Source organism: Protomyctophum parallelum (assembly GCF_964188405.1).
Source record: "Protomyctophum parallelum genome assembly, chromosome: 15".
In the NCBI taxonomy this organism is placed as follows: Eukaryota; Metazoa; Chordata; class Actinopteri; order Myctophiformes; family Myctophidae; genus Protomyctophum; species Protomyctophum parallelum.
Genome location: NC_139710.1, coordinates 38,120,318 through 38,134,946, shown reverse-complemented (window position 1 = coordinate 38,134,946; position 14,629 = coordinate 38,120,318). Strand labels below are relative to the sequence as shown.

Genomic DNA, 14,629 nt, shown 5'->3' with positions numbered 1-14,629 from the left:
GCCGAATTAATATAATTAAAATGAATGTCCTCCCTAAATATCTGTTTCTAATGTATTCCAATTTTTGTTAACAACACTTTTTTTAAGAATCTGGATAAAATTATCTCCAAGTTAATTTGGGATAAGAAACACCCCCGAATAAGGAAGGATTTTTTGCAGGGGCCTAAATCAGATGGCGGAATGGGATTATCTAACTTCAAACTCTATTACTGGGCGTGTAATTTACGTGCGCTCTCATTTTGGCTCCAAGATCAATTGCCTACATGGGCATTTATTGAAGGTCAATGTTGTCCCCCAACATCGTTGTCAGCTTTAATCTTTTCCCCAGTGGCCTCAAGATATACTAAGTTGCCAAAGAATTCCATAGTCTGGCATTCTCTCAAAATTTGGCTCTCAATACGAAGGCATTTCGGTTGGCACCCGGGTTCTGTGCGCGCACCTCTTCTTCAGTATGTGCCAGGCACGGTCTTATACAGTTTAAAATATTACACAGGTTACATTTGTCAAAGGAAAAACTCAACAGAATGTTTCCAAATGTGAATCCAGCCTGCGACAGATGTGGCCAGTCGCCGGCCACTCTAGCTCATATGTTCTGGCACTGCACTAAACTAACATCATATTGGCAAAGTATATTTAAATCACTGTCAGACATTGTTGGAAGACCTTTTGACCCGGATCCACTGCCAGCAGTTCTGGGGGTCAGGGGGCCCGGGGTCAAACTGTCTACTTTCCAATATAACATGGTAAAATATGTGACTCTACTGGCTCGCAGACTGATACTGTTGAATTGGAAACAAGCACAGGTTCCCACTCACACTACACTTATGAAAGATGTTATGCACTACTTGCAATTGGAAAAGATAAAGTTTGAATTGAGAGGGAGTGAAGATAGATTTTACCAGACATGGCAACCCTTCATTGACCATTTCAATAGGTGCACGCTAACCCCTCCTACACAATAGATTATTAGAAATAGATATATATAGAAAATTGGAAAGAAAAGAAAAAAAAGGAACTGAGTATTTTTTCTTTATTTCATTTTTTCTCATTTAAAAAGAAATGTCTGTAATTCAGTTAATTTACAACGTGTTGGGAAAGTTTGAGAGCAAGAGTGTCTGTCCTGTTGTCTTTGTTTTGTTTGTCTGTTCACATTTGTCATTGTTTAACTGTTTTTTTGTTTTTTCGTGTTTATCACAATTATATATCTTTTTTATTATGTATTGTATGTGGAATTTACCTGTCATTATCTTTCATTTTATATAACTGAATAACTCATTATCATTGTCAAGGATATTCTGAAGTTGTCATATACAAAAAATGCCTAATCAAAACAGTATTAAAAAAAAGAGAAGGTGATGTTTATTTTTTATTTCTATTGTGATCCTGGGCTCTACACACCCTCCGCTAGCCTGGGGGGAGCAACGGACTTGAACTCATGCTTCCTTCATGTCTGAGTGTCCAGGTTGCTCCTTTACACCTGACAGGGGGGAGTTTCCCTGGATGGATGTAGCGCGTGGAAGGAACACGTTATTCTGACCAGTTCCTCTCCCCTCCATCAGGCGCCCCGGCTGGCCAGGGGGAGGCAGTTTAGTGACCAGGATTACTGCATGTTTTTTGTGAGGGTACATGCAAACTCCACACAGAAAGGCTCTTTCGCTAACCCCAAAACATGTCTTCTAAATACTGACGGTTTTCTGAAAAACCTGTTTCTATATCAGTGGTTCTCAAACCTTTTTATGTCAAGGACCCCCAGAATTATCTGTATTTGGCTGCCGACCCCCATCTGAAAATATGTTGTTCCAGCCAGGGACCCCCCCAGAAACAAAGATTTGAGTTAAAAATGTTCGCAACGAATATATATAATATATTCAAAGATGTGTGGCCACATTTTCAAGATTTTTCAAAAATAGCAGATCTACAAGCTTGTAGCACGGCACTCGATGCTGCACTATGAACTCGTAGATCTGCTATTTTTCAACAGCTAAAGTATAACATAATGCTTAAAACACAAAAAGGGGTTCCCGCCCAGAATGGGTTAATGGGGCGAGTCGGACCAAGGCTCCGGCGGAATAATGCGCCATCTGAATACTGACACTGACCTGGCGGGCACAGGTCTAGTTGTTCAAATCGGTCTATGACAACTACCTACTGCCCGTTTTCAAATCATCACAGAGAAATTGTCCATTTATATTATTGCAGGTATTGTTAATGTTAATAGCTAATCACAAACATGCAAGTTCACCAGTACAAGCCCACATGAGATGAACGTCAAAATCCACATTTATAAACGTGACAATTAACACCCCCCCAAAATCCTGCATGCACGCACGCACACTTGCTGGCACGCTGGCACGCACACACACACACACACACACACACACACACACACCTTAATACAGCATGCTTTGATATAACAGACATGTAGAGTTGCTGAACGAGCATGCTATTTTAGAAAACAACATGTTTTGAGTGTTATTTGGAACATCATGTGACATGATAGTCCGGCAGCCGACAGGCTTTGTTTGTTTAAAGTGGGAAATTTGGTATATAGTATTTTTTATTGGACTAAAATATTGTCTATATACATACATTCATGAATCCACTTGCTGACCGGCTGTCACTATTGGGCAATTATTTTCTCATTAACATCCTATGGCAGGCAAAATTGTCAAAAATGTCTTAAGTAGCATGTGTCATGTCAAACTAGGGGGTTTCATGATTCTGAATCCATTCCAAGCATTAGTTTTGCACAAAAAACACTCCTTGGGCTAAAAACGACCATAGACGTCATGACAAATGTGATGAGGTCAGCACATTTTGGGCAAGTGGTTGTTTTTAGCCAAAGGAGTGTATTTTGTGCAAAACTAATGCTTGGAATGGATTCAGAATCATGAAAACCCCCTGGTTTGACATGTTACATGCTACTTAAAGCATAAGGAAAGTTTGACATTTTTGCCTGCCATAGGATGTTATTTGGTAGGGTCACAAGAAACCCCTATAAAATTCCCCAATACCGACAGCCGGTCAGGAAGTGGATTCATGAATATATGTAATAGACAATATTTTAGGCCAATAAAAAAAGACTATATACCAAATTTCTGCCGGACTATGATGGGAGGAAGAGAATAGAGATTATGTAATCGACATGTTGCGCTGCTCTTTCATAGGTTTAAATTTAACAGCATATACTCGCTGTCATTATGAATAATGCATAATGGCTCCTGGTGGAGCTTTGCGCTCTACTACGGGCACCTCGTGTAGTAAATTAATATTTTGTGGTGTTAATTTAAAGTTGGCTTGCGTGTCTACAGCTGGCTGGTTCCAGTAAACCCCACAAGCCAGAGAGACAGGAGCATTGTAATTGTCTACTGCCCAACATTAAATACATGATAACCTGCTGTCAGTGTGCTGATGCTGATATATATATATATATATATTAGCTGCATGTGCAAGATCAGCTGTGGGCGGACAGACACACACAGACACACAGGGTGAATGCATGATCTCCTGGCAGAGATACTAAAACCGTGAAAAGACAATATAAAAAGTAAATAAGTGGTTGGATTAGCCTATAACCACTGTAGCACTATAGGCTTCATGTTGGACTTGGAGGTGATGGAGCCACTGGACCTCTGCTGCTCCTTCTAAACAGTTAAACCCCAGAATCCATATATTCTGGGAGGAACATTACATTAGCAAAAAAAATAGCAGAGCTGCAAACTCATAGATCGGCTATTTTTTTTACGAAGAGGGGTACAGACTACAGAGCCAACTCGGGTCCAGTTTACTAACTAGGGTGCATGGAGACTGTCACACACAATTTGTCACACACGTTACCGCAGTGACATTTTGTTCTCCGCATTTGACCCACCTCTTGGAGTGGTGAGCTGCAGCCAAGGAGCGGTGAGCTACAGCCGTGCCGCACTCGGGAATCATTTGATTAGTTAATTTGACCCCCCCAATCCAACCCTATGCTGAGTGCCAAGCAGGGAGGCATTGGGTCTCATTTTTACAGTCTTTGGTATATGGCCCGGCCGGGGATCGAACGCCGATCTCCCAGTTTCAGGGGCAGACACTCTATATCCACAAGGCCACTGTCTGGTCAAACATCAGAGGCATTTCATGCACATAGCTGTCTCAGAGATATAAACACAGATGCAGAAGAATTGGATTCATGGAAGAAATGTGTCATATTAAGACACACACACACACACACACACACACACACACACACACACACACACAGTGAGAGTGTGTGTACAGCCAGCCATACCTTGACCGCCTCTATGTGCGTGACTCCGTCGAATGGCGTGTCGTTCACCTCCGCTATCTGGTCGCCGACCCGCAGCCCCTCCCTCTGGGCCGAGGAGCCGGGCTCCACCAGGGACACGTAGATGCCCACGCCATGCTCCGACCCCCCGCGGATGCTGAAGCCCAGGCCCTCGTGGCTCCGGCTGCGCGTCAGCGTGACCCGACGCATCTCACCCCCCGCCCCGAGTCCGAACCACGGCATGAGTGGAGCCAGAGGAGGAGGAGGAGGCCCTGCAACCGTCCCAACTACACTCCCGTCTACCATGGAGTTGCTGCTGCTGAAACCGGCCTCCGGCCAGGTGGAATAAGCGAGAGGCTGCTGCTGGTGGTGGAGGTGGTCATGAGGGCTGGAGGGGGGAAAATACATGGTTTCATTGTTGTTTGTCGTCGACTAAAACGAAGACGAAAAATGTTCGCTGACGACCTTTTTTTCACTACGATACCTAAATGGAAACTAAATGAAAACTAAGCTATGATGACTAAAACTATAAGACTAAATGTATTGACAATTTCGTCAACAGCTAAAAACTAGACTAAAATGCTACGAAGGGGACTAGTGGACAAGAGATCCAGTATAAGTCATTTTACACACTGCTGAAAATAGCAGATCTACTATAGCAGATCTACAAGCTCCCGTTGTGAGCTTGTAGATCTGCTATTTTCAGCAAGTGTAAAAAACAGTCAAAATACACTTGACTTTAGTCGATTAAATCAACTGTAGATTTAGTCCACTAAAATCTTATGACATTTAGTCAACTAAAAATAGACACTAAAACATTCCAGGTGACTAAAATGTGACTAAAACTAAATGAAAACTATATTCAAGAGACGACTAAAACTAAAATCAAAATTTGCTGCCAAAAAACAACACTGCATGCAGTGGTGTGACTTTGATGTATTTGGGCTTTAATTGAGTATGTCACATTTTCCGTACTTTTACTTCTCTGGCTACAACTTCAAAAGTTACTAGCGAGTCAGCGACATTTTGATTATTATTACAAAAAAACATATAAACATATAGGCTATATACATTAACCACTTCAGCCCTATATATATGTATATATACACATTTCGGCCATTTGAAAATAGCCGATCTGCAAGCACTGAGCTTGTAGATCTGCTATTTATTTCAAAAGATTTATACATTTCAAATTTTGAAATGGGACATTCTGCATAATGAGTAGCCTATACTTTGTAGGGTAGGCCTACTTTTGGTATAGGCCTATAATTTAAGAACATTTTCATGCCTTTTGTACTTTTACTCAAGTAGGCTATATAGGCCTACATTTTGAATTCCGAACTTTTACTTGAAACGGATCAGTTCTATATGGCAGTAGCCTACTGTATATTGATATACGTTGTAAAAACATGCGAGTAGTACCTTATTGTCCACCCCTGATGGTTCGCATTCCCCATCATCATGTCCCCGAAGCTCTCTGTGGCACCGCCGCTGTTCGCCGGCGGCGGCTGCAGCAGCAGCAGATGATCCGCCTTCAGGAGGTACAGTCCCTCGGACGTGTACTGGTCGAACAGCAGCTGGTCGGAGCGGGGGATGACCAGGCGCAGCATGGGCAGCAGCTGCCGCTTGCCGGCCGTGTCGAGGATCACCCGGAGGGTGTGCACCAGGTCGCAGACGTTGCGCTTGGCGTGGTAGACATTGAGACAGTGGATGAACTGCTCTCGCTCGGAGTCGCAGAGCAGCGAGTTGAGCGCGTTGTGGAGTTTACGCACGTTGGCCGAGAGCGCTCTGCTGCTGATGCTGCTGCCGGCCGAGGAGCCCGACGGCCCGGCGCCCGAGTTCACCACCGCCGCCGCTGCTGCTGTGCTGCCGAGTGACACGCGCTCCAGATCCGTGCTCATCGTAGCCTATATACAACATAACGGGATGAGGGGAAGAGGTTGCGCATCAGCGATGGTTTTCAGTGTAAAGAAAATCCAAAAAAGGGTAGCACATGATCCCAATTTTTTTATTAATGGCGGTCAAAGTATACTCATGTTTCCATGTAAAAAAAAATGGAAACGTGACAACATAACGGGACTCACCGCATCATACAGATATAGCTCCGTTGGCTCGTCGACCATGGCATGCGGGATGATTTTATTGCGCTCGTAGACAGTCCAAGTCTATAAGCCCATATATAGTTTCAAGAGCGAACTGCAAAGGGGAAAAAACGGTCCATCCATAGCCTACTCCATAACCACTGCACTATAGTGGTAACGACGATATAGCCTATAGGCTATGGTTATATCTATCGTGGCATTCTTTTCAAGTTTCATCCGAGATGCAGGTCCGACCTCGCTCGGTCCACCGCTATACCAGCAGCTAAACTAAACCGTGAGTCCGCAACAGGTGGAAATGCATCCCATGCATCTACGTGCGTAATGGACGGTTACCGCGGTGGAATACAGCCTCAAAATAAAGCTTTTTTTTAAAGCCCAAACCAAGGCGTATACATGTGTTCTGTTTCTTCTACACTGCCCGCGCGGAAGTATTGCCTTTCAGTTTCTTGACGTGCTTACTTTAATAGTTCAATATACGACAGCAAAGCAAGTTTGCCATGTGTAGCGTATAAAGCCTATAGCCGTATATAGCTTTCGCGCAATGATCCCCCCAAAAAATATAGTGTCCAATATCCTGAAATATAGGCTACACTGAAATCCCTCGGAATCTTAGAAGTCCTGTAGTCGTATATTGACCACTCTCCACTATACCACCACCATCACAATAATCCTCTCTCTCTCTCTCGTGTCCCCCAGCTCTCTGCCGTGAAACGATATGAAGACCACCAATAAAAGCTTATTGCGTCCCTGTGAAGACCATGGGAGATCTCATTGTGTGTTCACTTCACTGCTGCAAGCCTATATACCTTTTAGTATAATGTCATGATGTGCGCTCACTTTCCTGTATGCGCGCGGGCTGTCTCTGTGTCTGTATAGGAAATGACGCAGGTGTCCGTCTGCCTGTGCTGTGCGTGCGTGTGCGCGTGTCGTGTGTCAGTCTGTCAGAGCCACAGAGAGAGAGCATGCATACAGTCAGTCAGTGTGCGCGCGCGCGCGTGTGTGTGTGTGTGTGTGTGTGTGTGTGTGTGTGTGTGTGTGTGTGTGTGTGTGTGTGTGTGTGTGTGTGTGTGTGTGTGTGTGTTGCTTAGGAACTGACACCAGTCACACATGTTTATTTTGGGCAAGCACTTAACTGATGTAATCGGAAATGCAGGAATAGAAAAATTATTTATAATTCTAACTGCTGACATTTGTGTATGGACATTCCCCATATGATGCGTTCATATGCAGTTGTGGACAGTAGCCTATATACTAAGTAGATTCATAGGCCTATATGATCCTATACTTCAGGACATTTATTGTTTTAGCTATATCTGTACTTAACTTATGGCTTTCATTCAAAGACATGTACTTTTGACTCATTTCCATAAGGAGCCGTGTATAGGCTATACACATCATGAATTCACCACATAAACCCTATTTCAAAAGCAGTGCAACACGTGCAATGTAAACTTGTAGATCTGCTAACGTTAAAAAAATCTTTATTTTTTTACATTTCTGGAAAATCTTTGAATATGTTTTTAGAAAACTTTGAAAAGCTATACATTTCAAAACAGCAATGCATTGATATAGCCTACTACAAAAAAAATACTTTCTAATTTGCCTATACTTTTGAATGCACGAGTATTTTTCAAAGCATATACCGTATATGCCTACATTTTTCAGAGTATAAGGCCTACTCCAGCAGGCTATACTTTACCTCAAGTACACACTTGACAGAGCAACCTTCATTTGTAGTCGAGTAGGCCAGAGGGAGTTCAACAAACCATGTGGAACCCAGATTTGGCACAAACAAGGGACTAAATTAATTTTGCTCCCATGCACAAAAATGTGGAACGCCCTACCAACTGTCATTAAGACATGTGAATCCTGTGACTCCTTCAAAACCGCTCTCAAAGGGCACCTACGGACGGCTACGGTAAAATCTGAATCCCCCACCCACCCCCTTTCCCCTTCACTGTATATGTTTTTTTCACCCTTTTTACATCCTTTATGATGATTTCCTGTGTTTGGCTATATAGAAGTGTATATGAATTGAAAAAGGTGGACCCTCTTGTAAACAAGTGTAATGTGGTGTCGTCCACTCACAGTTAACAGTTTTTGTATTGAGTTGTGCTTGAAATGTACTGTAATTCTGAACACTTAATAAATACCTCAAACAATCAATCAATAATATTTGACCAGGAGTATCTATACTGAATTACTGTAGCCTACTATAGGGTTGGGCACTTTTCATAATGCAGTGAATCTTTCATTCTGAAATTGATTGCACGTGGCAGTCTGCATGGCAGTCTTTACAGTAAGCTGATCAAGCAGTATTAGCCACCTCATTCCTGATACAACTTGTCATATCCAAAGGCTTATAGCCTATTTATGAACAGCTATTTTTAGGTCGTACGTGGCCTAAAAATGCCCCTCTCTATATCTATACCCTATTTCATAAGTATCATGGGAGTAAACAAGTTGCATTACCAATTAAGTCCTACAGAATCTTCACATGGAATGACATTCCCCAGTCAGGGCAGAACAGTTTTATACACTGCACAGTAGCTTCTGTTTAAACATGCACTCAATACATTGATGTGTTATTATCATTATTATTTTAAGTTCTTCTCTGATGAACCCTCCTTAAACACCTCTCAGAGATGCATTAACAAATGCAGGATTTTTTTTTACCGTGCAGTCTTGGGAGAAATCGGCCTATTCAGCAGGTCCATGTTCATCTCCTCGAATCACAGGGACATTATTTATTTCAATGTTTGCTACTCTACCTTCTCTCTCTCTCTCGAACAAGTCCCCCTATTTAACAGTGGATCTTGAAACCATGCGCATGAGTGGCAACGTCACTGTGCACAGTATATAATTGAACTCTGAACTGTTCTGGGGGGAAATTTGAACCTAACACTGTTTTGACTGTCGGTATCGCTTGATGCAGACATACTTGATAATCACAGCCATCCGGTTCAATGAATCACAAGTATAAACGTAAATAATGTGCCTGACGGCGTGTCACGTGTTCGGGTCCCGTTCATGAATCATGACGACCTTTGCTGCATGTCTCTCCCCTTCTCTCTCTCTCTCCCCCCTCTTTCCTGTCTGTCTTCACTTGATACTATCAATATGAGGCAGCCAAAAACACATCTTAAAGATGGAGTGCCACGATTTTTTTCCACCCTAAAACATGATCATCAGGTATTATTATAATATAATGAGGAAGAACTTTTTCCAAAAAGTGTGGACACGCCCACCAGTTCATTAAGTATGCCTGGTTTGCCTGTGGGTGGTGATCCACCTGAACTGAAGCCGCACCCACAGCTGTAGTTGTATGATAAAGGGGGAGGAGTTAGGGCTGTGTTAGGCTGATAGTGTGATGTCACTATATTGCTGTTTATTTCATTGGCCCGTTTGACTGTCAAGGGTTCAGCCTCCAGGAAGAAACCCTAAATACAAAGTTAATACACCATTGCACATAAAAACTACTCCACGGTGTCTAATGAAGTACTGTACTGTCACCTCATAGACACATGAAAAACTCTTTAAATAAATAAATAAAGAAATAAACAATAATGTGCTTAAAGGGATAGTTCACAATTTTCGAACTTAAGTTGTATGAAATACTCGCCATTAATATAGTGGTTGCAACTGTATGAATTGATTGCCTGAGTCCCGTGGTGGGAGTTCTGCTCTGATTATGGCGAATATTAAGTAGTTCCGGTCATTTTGTGGGGGGCACAGGGGCGACATATTAAAAAAATAATAAAATAGCATCATGTATTTATTTCTAAAATATTAGCGCAACTTACACTCAACTTTGACCCCTCCATCACATGGAAATATTTTTTGGGCATAGTGATATGGAGACAAAAAAACTTGTGTTCCGTGTGATAGAGGGGTTAAAAATGAACAAAAGTTGCACTGTATGGTAGAAATGTCAACAATACAAATGACGCTAGTTTTGTGAAATAATTAACTTTTAATGTGTGGCCCCTGTGCCCCCCACAAAATGACCGGAACAACTTAATATTTCACCAAAACCAGAGCAGAGCTCCCACCACGGGACTCGGGCAATCAATTAATACAGTTCGAACCACTATATTAATGGCAAGTATTATGTAAAAAAACCCTCTTATCTAACAATTTATAGTAGCCTACCATCACGTGTCTCTGCTTGTGGCCACTGTCCCACAAAATAATAACTATGCACATGTTTCTGCATATTAAAGGAGCACTTGTGTGTGTGCGTGCGTGCGTGTTATTTTCTCCTGGGCATTATGATAACGGAACAGCAATATGGCACACAATACATTACAGATTGCAAAACCTTTGATAGGCTGGGCACATTAAAAGTATTAGATAACAGAGGTAGCCACAGGCACAGTCAGATAACAGTTGCTATCTCACAATACCCCGGCGCCCCCTCTCTCTCTCTGTGTGTGTGTGTCTGTGTGTATGTGTGTGTGTGTGTGTGTGTGTGTGTGTGTGTGTCTCTCCCTATCTCAGAGATAAATGAAAACACATCACATCTGTCTCTGAGTCTCACTGTGTTTTCACACGTGCATGTACTCAGAGTAGAGCCGCTGCTGCTTCGCCTGGAAAGGAGCCAGCTTAGGTGGTTCGGGGCAACTGGTTAGGATGCCTCTCGGGCGTCTCCCTATAAGGAGGTCCTTGAGGCACGCCCCACTGGGAGGAGACCCCGGGGCAGACCAAGGCGCAGTTGGAGGAAACACATCGACTCACTGGCCTTGGAACGTCTCGGAATCCCCCAAGAGGAAGTCACTAATGTTGCTCTGAGGGAAGTCTGGAGCACTCTGGTGGAGCTGTTGCCCCCACGACCAGACTACGGATAAGCGGTTAAAGATGGATGGATGGATGTACAGTACAGTATAATCTTGTTCTCATGATATCTTCTGCCCTCTCCTCTCTTGAAATATAGTCTATGCTATGGTGTGTACAGTTACTGTACACACACACACTCACGGCACACTTTAGTGCAAAGAAAAGGAAAGAGTTTGGCTGTAGGCCTATAGTGCAAAATACTGGCTATACTGTTGGATACTGGCTAAAATACTGGCGCAAAGAAAAGAAAAGGAGCGCGAGCAAAAGTCACAAAATAATGCGACATACAACATGCTTAAGATTGCAATTTTGCTAAGCACTGCAGCAGCATTATCATCAGTAATACACACAACACATCCACTCGCAGATATGTTAGATTCAGGAATTTATGTAATTAAACATCCACACAGAAAGGATATATAAACTCTAGAACAATCAAACCATAAAATTGTATGTCCTGACAGTCAGCAATCTTTATACTGTAAAAACCTGTATTGCAGACAAAAATGAAAACGCAAAAAAACTGTTATCTTTATGTAGCCAGGTGAAACACTGCCAATATACATGTAGCCAGGTCTAAAGCATCTGAAATACTGCCAATAGATGGTGCTAGTGCTCTGGTTAGTGCAATGCAGGAAGGTAGAATGCAGAAGCAGGAAGTAGGAAGTAAAGTCAGATGCTGAGAGACATATTCCATGAGGGTATTCATGCTGGTTGTTGTGTGAAGATAAATATCTACCATCAAGGTAAATATGTGTACAAATGGTGATGTATTATCAACCATAGTGATGTACAGAGGTACACTGTTCAGTTTTACATTGTAATAATGTTGATTTTCATTGGATGTATACAGATTATTATTGAGAAGCTGTGATTAAGCTGGGAGCTGTGAACTGATCCTTTGGAGTCTGGGAGCTAAGATTCTGGACTAAATGTAGGTTTATTAACCAAAATGTGTTTGTTTGAATATGTTGTGTTTTTGTTTATTTTTCTGAAGATGTGTTTGATAGAACTTTGTAAATGCAATATGTGATTGTATTTCCTTTTCTTTTGTGTTCATTTGTCAGTGAGGATTTCCAGTTGGTGTGTTGTCCTGTACACTGCAGTTATTTTTGCAATATAAAAGCCATATCCTATTGTTCCTCTGAAGCAGTTATTGCCCAGAATAAAAAACCCCATTATTTTAGTTTGTGTCCGGTGCTTATCTCATTTTGCCTGGTTACATTTATCTGACTCATACTCGATCGAACAAAAATAATAATTCAATTCAAACAAACAATCAAGATTTCAAAATTCAAATGTTAAGGTTCAAACTTTTTAAGTCCTGCAACACAAAGTTCATTTAAATGTCTCCAATGAGTCAAGTATCACAAAAGTAATCAAACCAAAAATTGTACAGTATCTTCTATTTTTCAAAAATCAAGTAATCCATAAAGTCATCAAATAGAAAGGCAATCCATTGCTCAAAAAGGGGGGAAATAAATAGTGCTCACCCAACCTTCAAGTCAGGAGGCCACAGCAGTTCCCCTTTGTCCACAAGCTCTGAAGGGATTCAGAGCTAAACACTCTGAAATGTCCCTTGACCAAACTTTACATCTTCCAGATCTCTCTCTCTCTCTCTTTACTTCACAGATACTCTGTGGTTTATCAATTGCAGATTATGGTTTAGTATTGGCCTTAAACAAACCACCACCACCATTGGCCTTAAACAAACCACCATCAAACACTCTTTTTGATACCTGAAACTTGTATCCACACTTTTCCTGGGCTGTGTGTGCTCCAGTTCCTGTCGATTTGATCCAATGAAACTGGTCAGATGACCAATGATATCCAATGAAATCAACAGGAACTGGAGCACACACAGCCCAGGAAAAGTGTGGATAGCTGTTCCTGTTACTGTTACATCACTTCCTGGAACTATCACTGAAATGGTTTTTCCCCACAGCTCCCCCTATAATCAAAACTTGTCAACATAAAATGAATGACATTCACACAACACAAAACAAAATATATATTTTTTAACCCTTCTAGATCAGTAGTTTTCAACCCTTCTCATATCAAGGTCCATTATTTATTCAGCATTTGAGCCACAGACCACCATTTGATGAGATTTAGCCTCTCAGACCCAAGCCAAAACATATTAAAGAATATCTTGTTATTGTTGGATAAGACTTTGTCCACAATTCCATGCTATATTGATGTGTTACCATAGGAGAGAAAACAGGCAAACGTTGTTTACATTCTCTATTTGTGTAGAGTTGTAAATTAAGTAATGCAGATGTTTAACAATAATTTAACTCTTGGGAGAGTAAAATGAAACCAAATGGACCCATAAGGGTGGCAAAGAGTGGTGGGGTCTATGTCCCATGGTCGTCCTAGAGTTCAATGCTGGAATGTTTAAACTTTAACAACTATAGTTAGTAGTAGTAGTCTAATGATCTCAGCACAGAGATTCCATGTTCAAATCAGCATTTTAAATTTAATTTAATGTGATTCCATGTTCATGTCACAGACGTCCTCAAATAGTTCAGTGTGTGAGTGTTTCAACTTTACCAACTCAAAGCCAACATATGTTGTATAAAATCACCGATGTGTGTGTCGTCCGCACGGGGAGTGAAGAAGAAAGGCAGGACAAAGGTTCTCCAGATCTCAGCGTTTATTTGGTAAAACACAAGAGATTCAGTCGCTACAAAGCAAGCATGTCACAAAGGTACATGCAGTTGTCTGTTCCAACCAGCCTAGTAAGAGCCAAATGAAGACTCGTTCGAACAGCCCACTTCACAAGAAATAAAAGGTGTTATATAGCGGAATATTCGCTTCAGCGATTCACTATGGGAGCGCTCCCTCTGAGCGCGAGACACAGAATAATTATTAATAAACTCACATTCTACTAGTCGAATGGGCCTTTGCGACATGCCGTATTCCGTCTCCTCCCCGGGTATAACCGGCGAAATACGCGCATGCGCACTAATTCGATTTTCTTCTGCTCGTGAGACACAAGCTTTCATATCACTGAGATCCTTTTCCGATATTGGTTTATATAAAACTTAATCTCAATAAGGACGGGTCCGCAATTCGACCTGTACCGCGAGGTTCCTTTATCGGTGATCTCACCTCGGTGATATAAGCTCACGAATTTAAGACTTCTATCGCTAAGTAAGTACTCGCTGTGTAAGCTAACACTGCTTAGCCTGTTAGCTGCTGCATAAGCCTAGCCTTGTTAGCTAGTTAGCCCCGCTGTGAAAGCGTTAGCTTCTAGACTATTATCTGCTGTATAAGCATAGCCTTTGTTAGCTAGTTAGCCCCGCTGTGAAAGCGATAGCTTCTAGCCTGTTTGCTGCTTACGAGCATAGCATCTGTTTAGCTAGTTAGCCCCGCTGTATAAGCGATAGCTTCTAGCCTGTTTGTTCGGGTCGCTGCA

The 14,629-nt window shown here is 42.0% G+C and overlaps 1 protein-coding gene across 1 annotated transcript in view; it reads right to left on the bottom strand.

Annotated features, from left to right (window-relative positions):
• Positions 1–6,453, bottom strand: part of LOC310871839 (whirlin-like) — a 91,085-nt gene extending 84,632 nt beyond the window's left edge. The window contains exons 1-3 of the mRNA XM_083783474.1: positions 6,355–6,453; positions 5,693–6,177; positions 4,274–4,658 (exon numbers count right to left, since the gene is read on the bottom strand). Of these exons, the coding sequence (XP_083639600.1) occupies positions 4,274–4,658; positions 5,693–6,177; positions 6,355–6,393 (909 nt within the window). The 5' untranslated portion in view covers positions 6,394–6,453. The remainder of the gene's footprint in view (positions 1–4,273; positions 4,659–5,692; positions 6,178–6,354) is intronic.
• Positions 6,454–14,629: the final 8,176 nt, after the last annotated feature.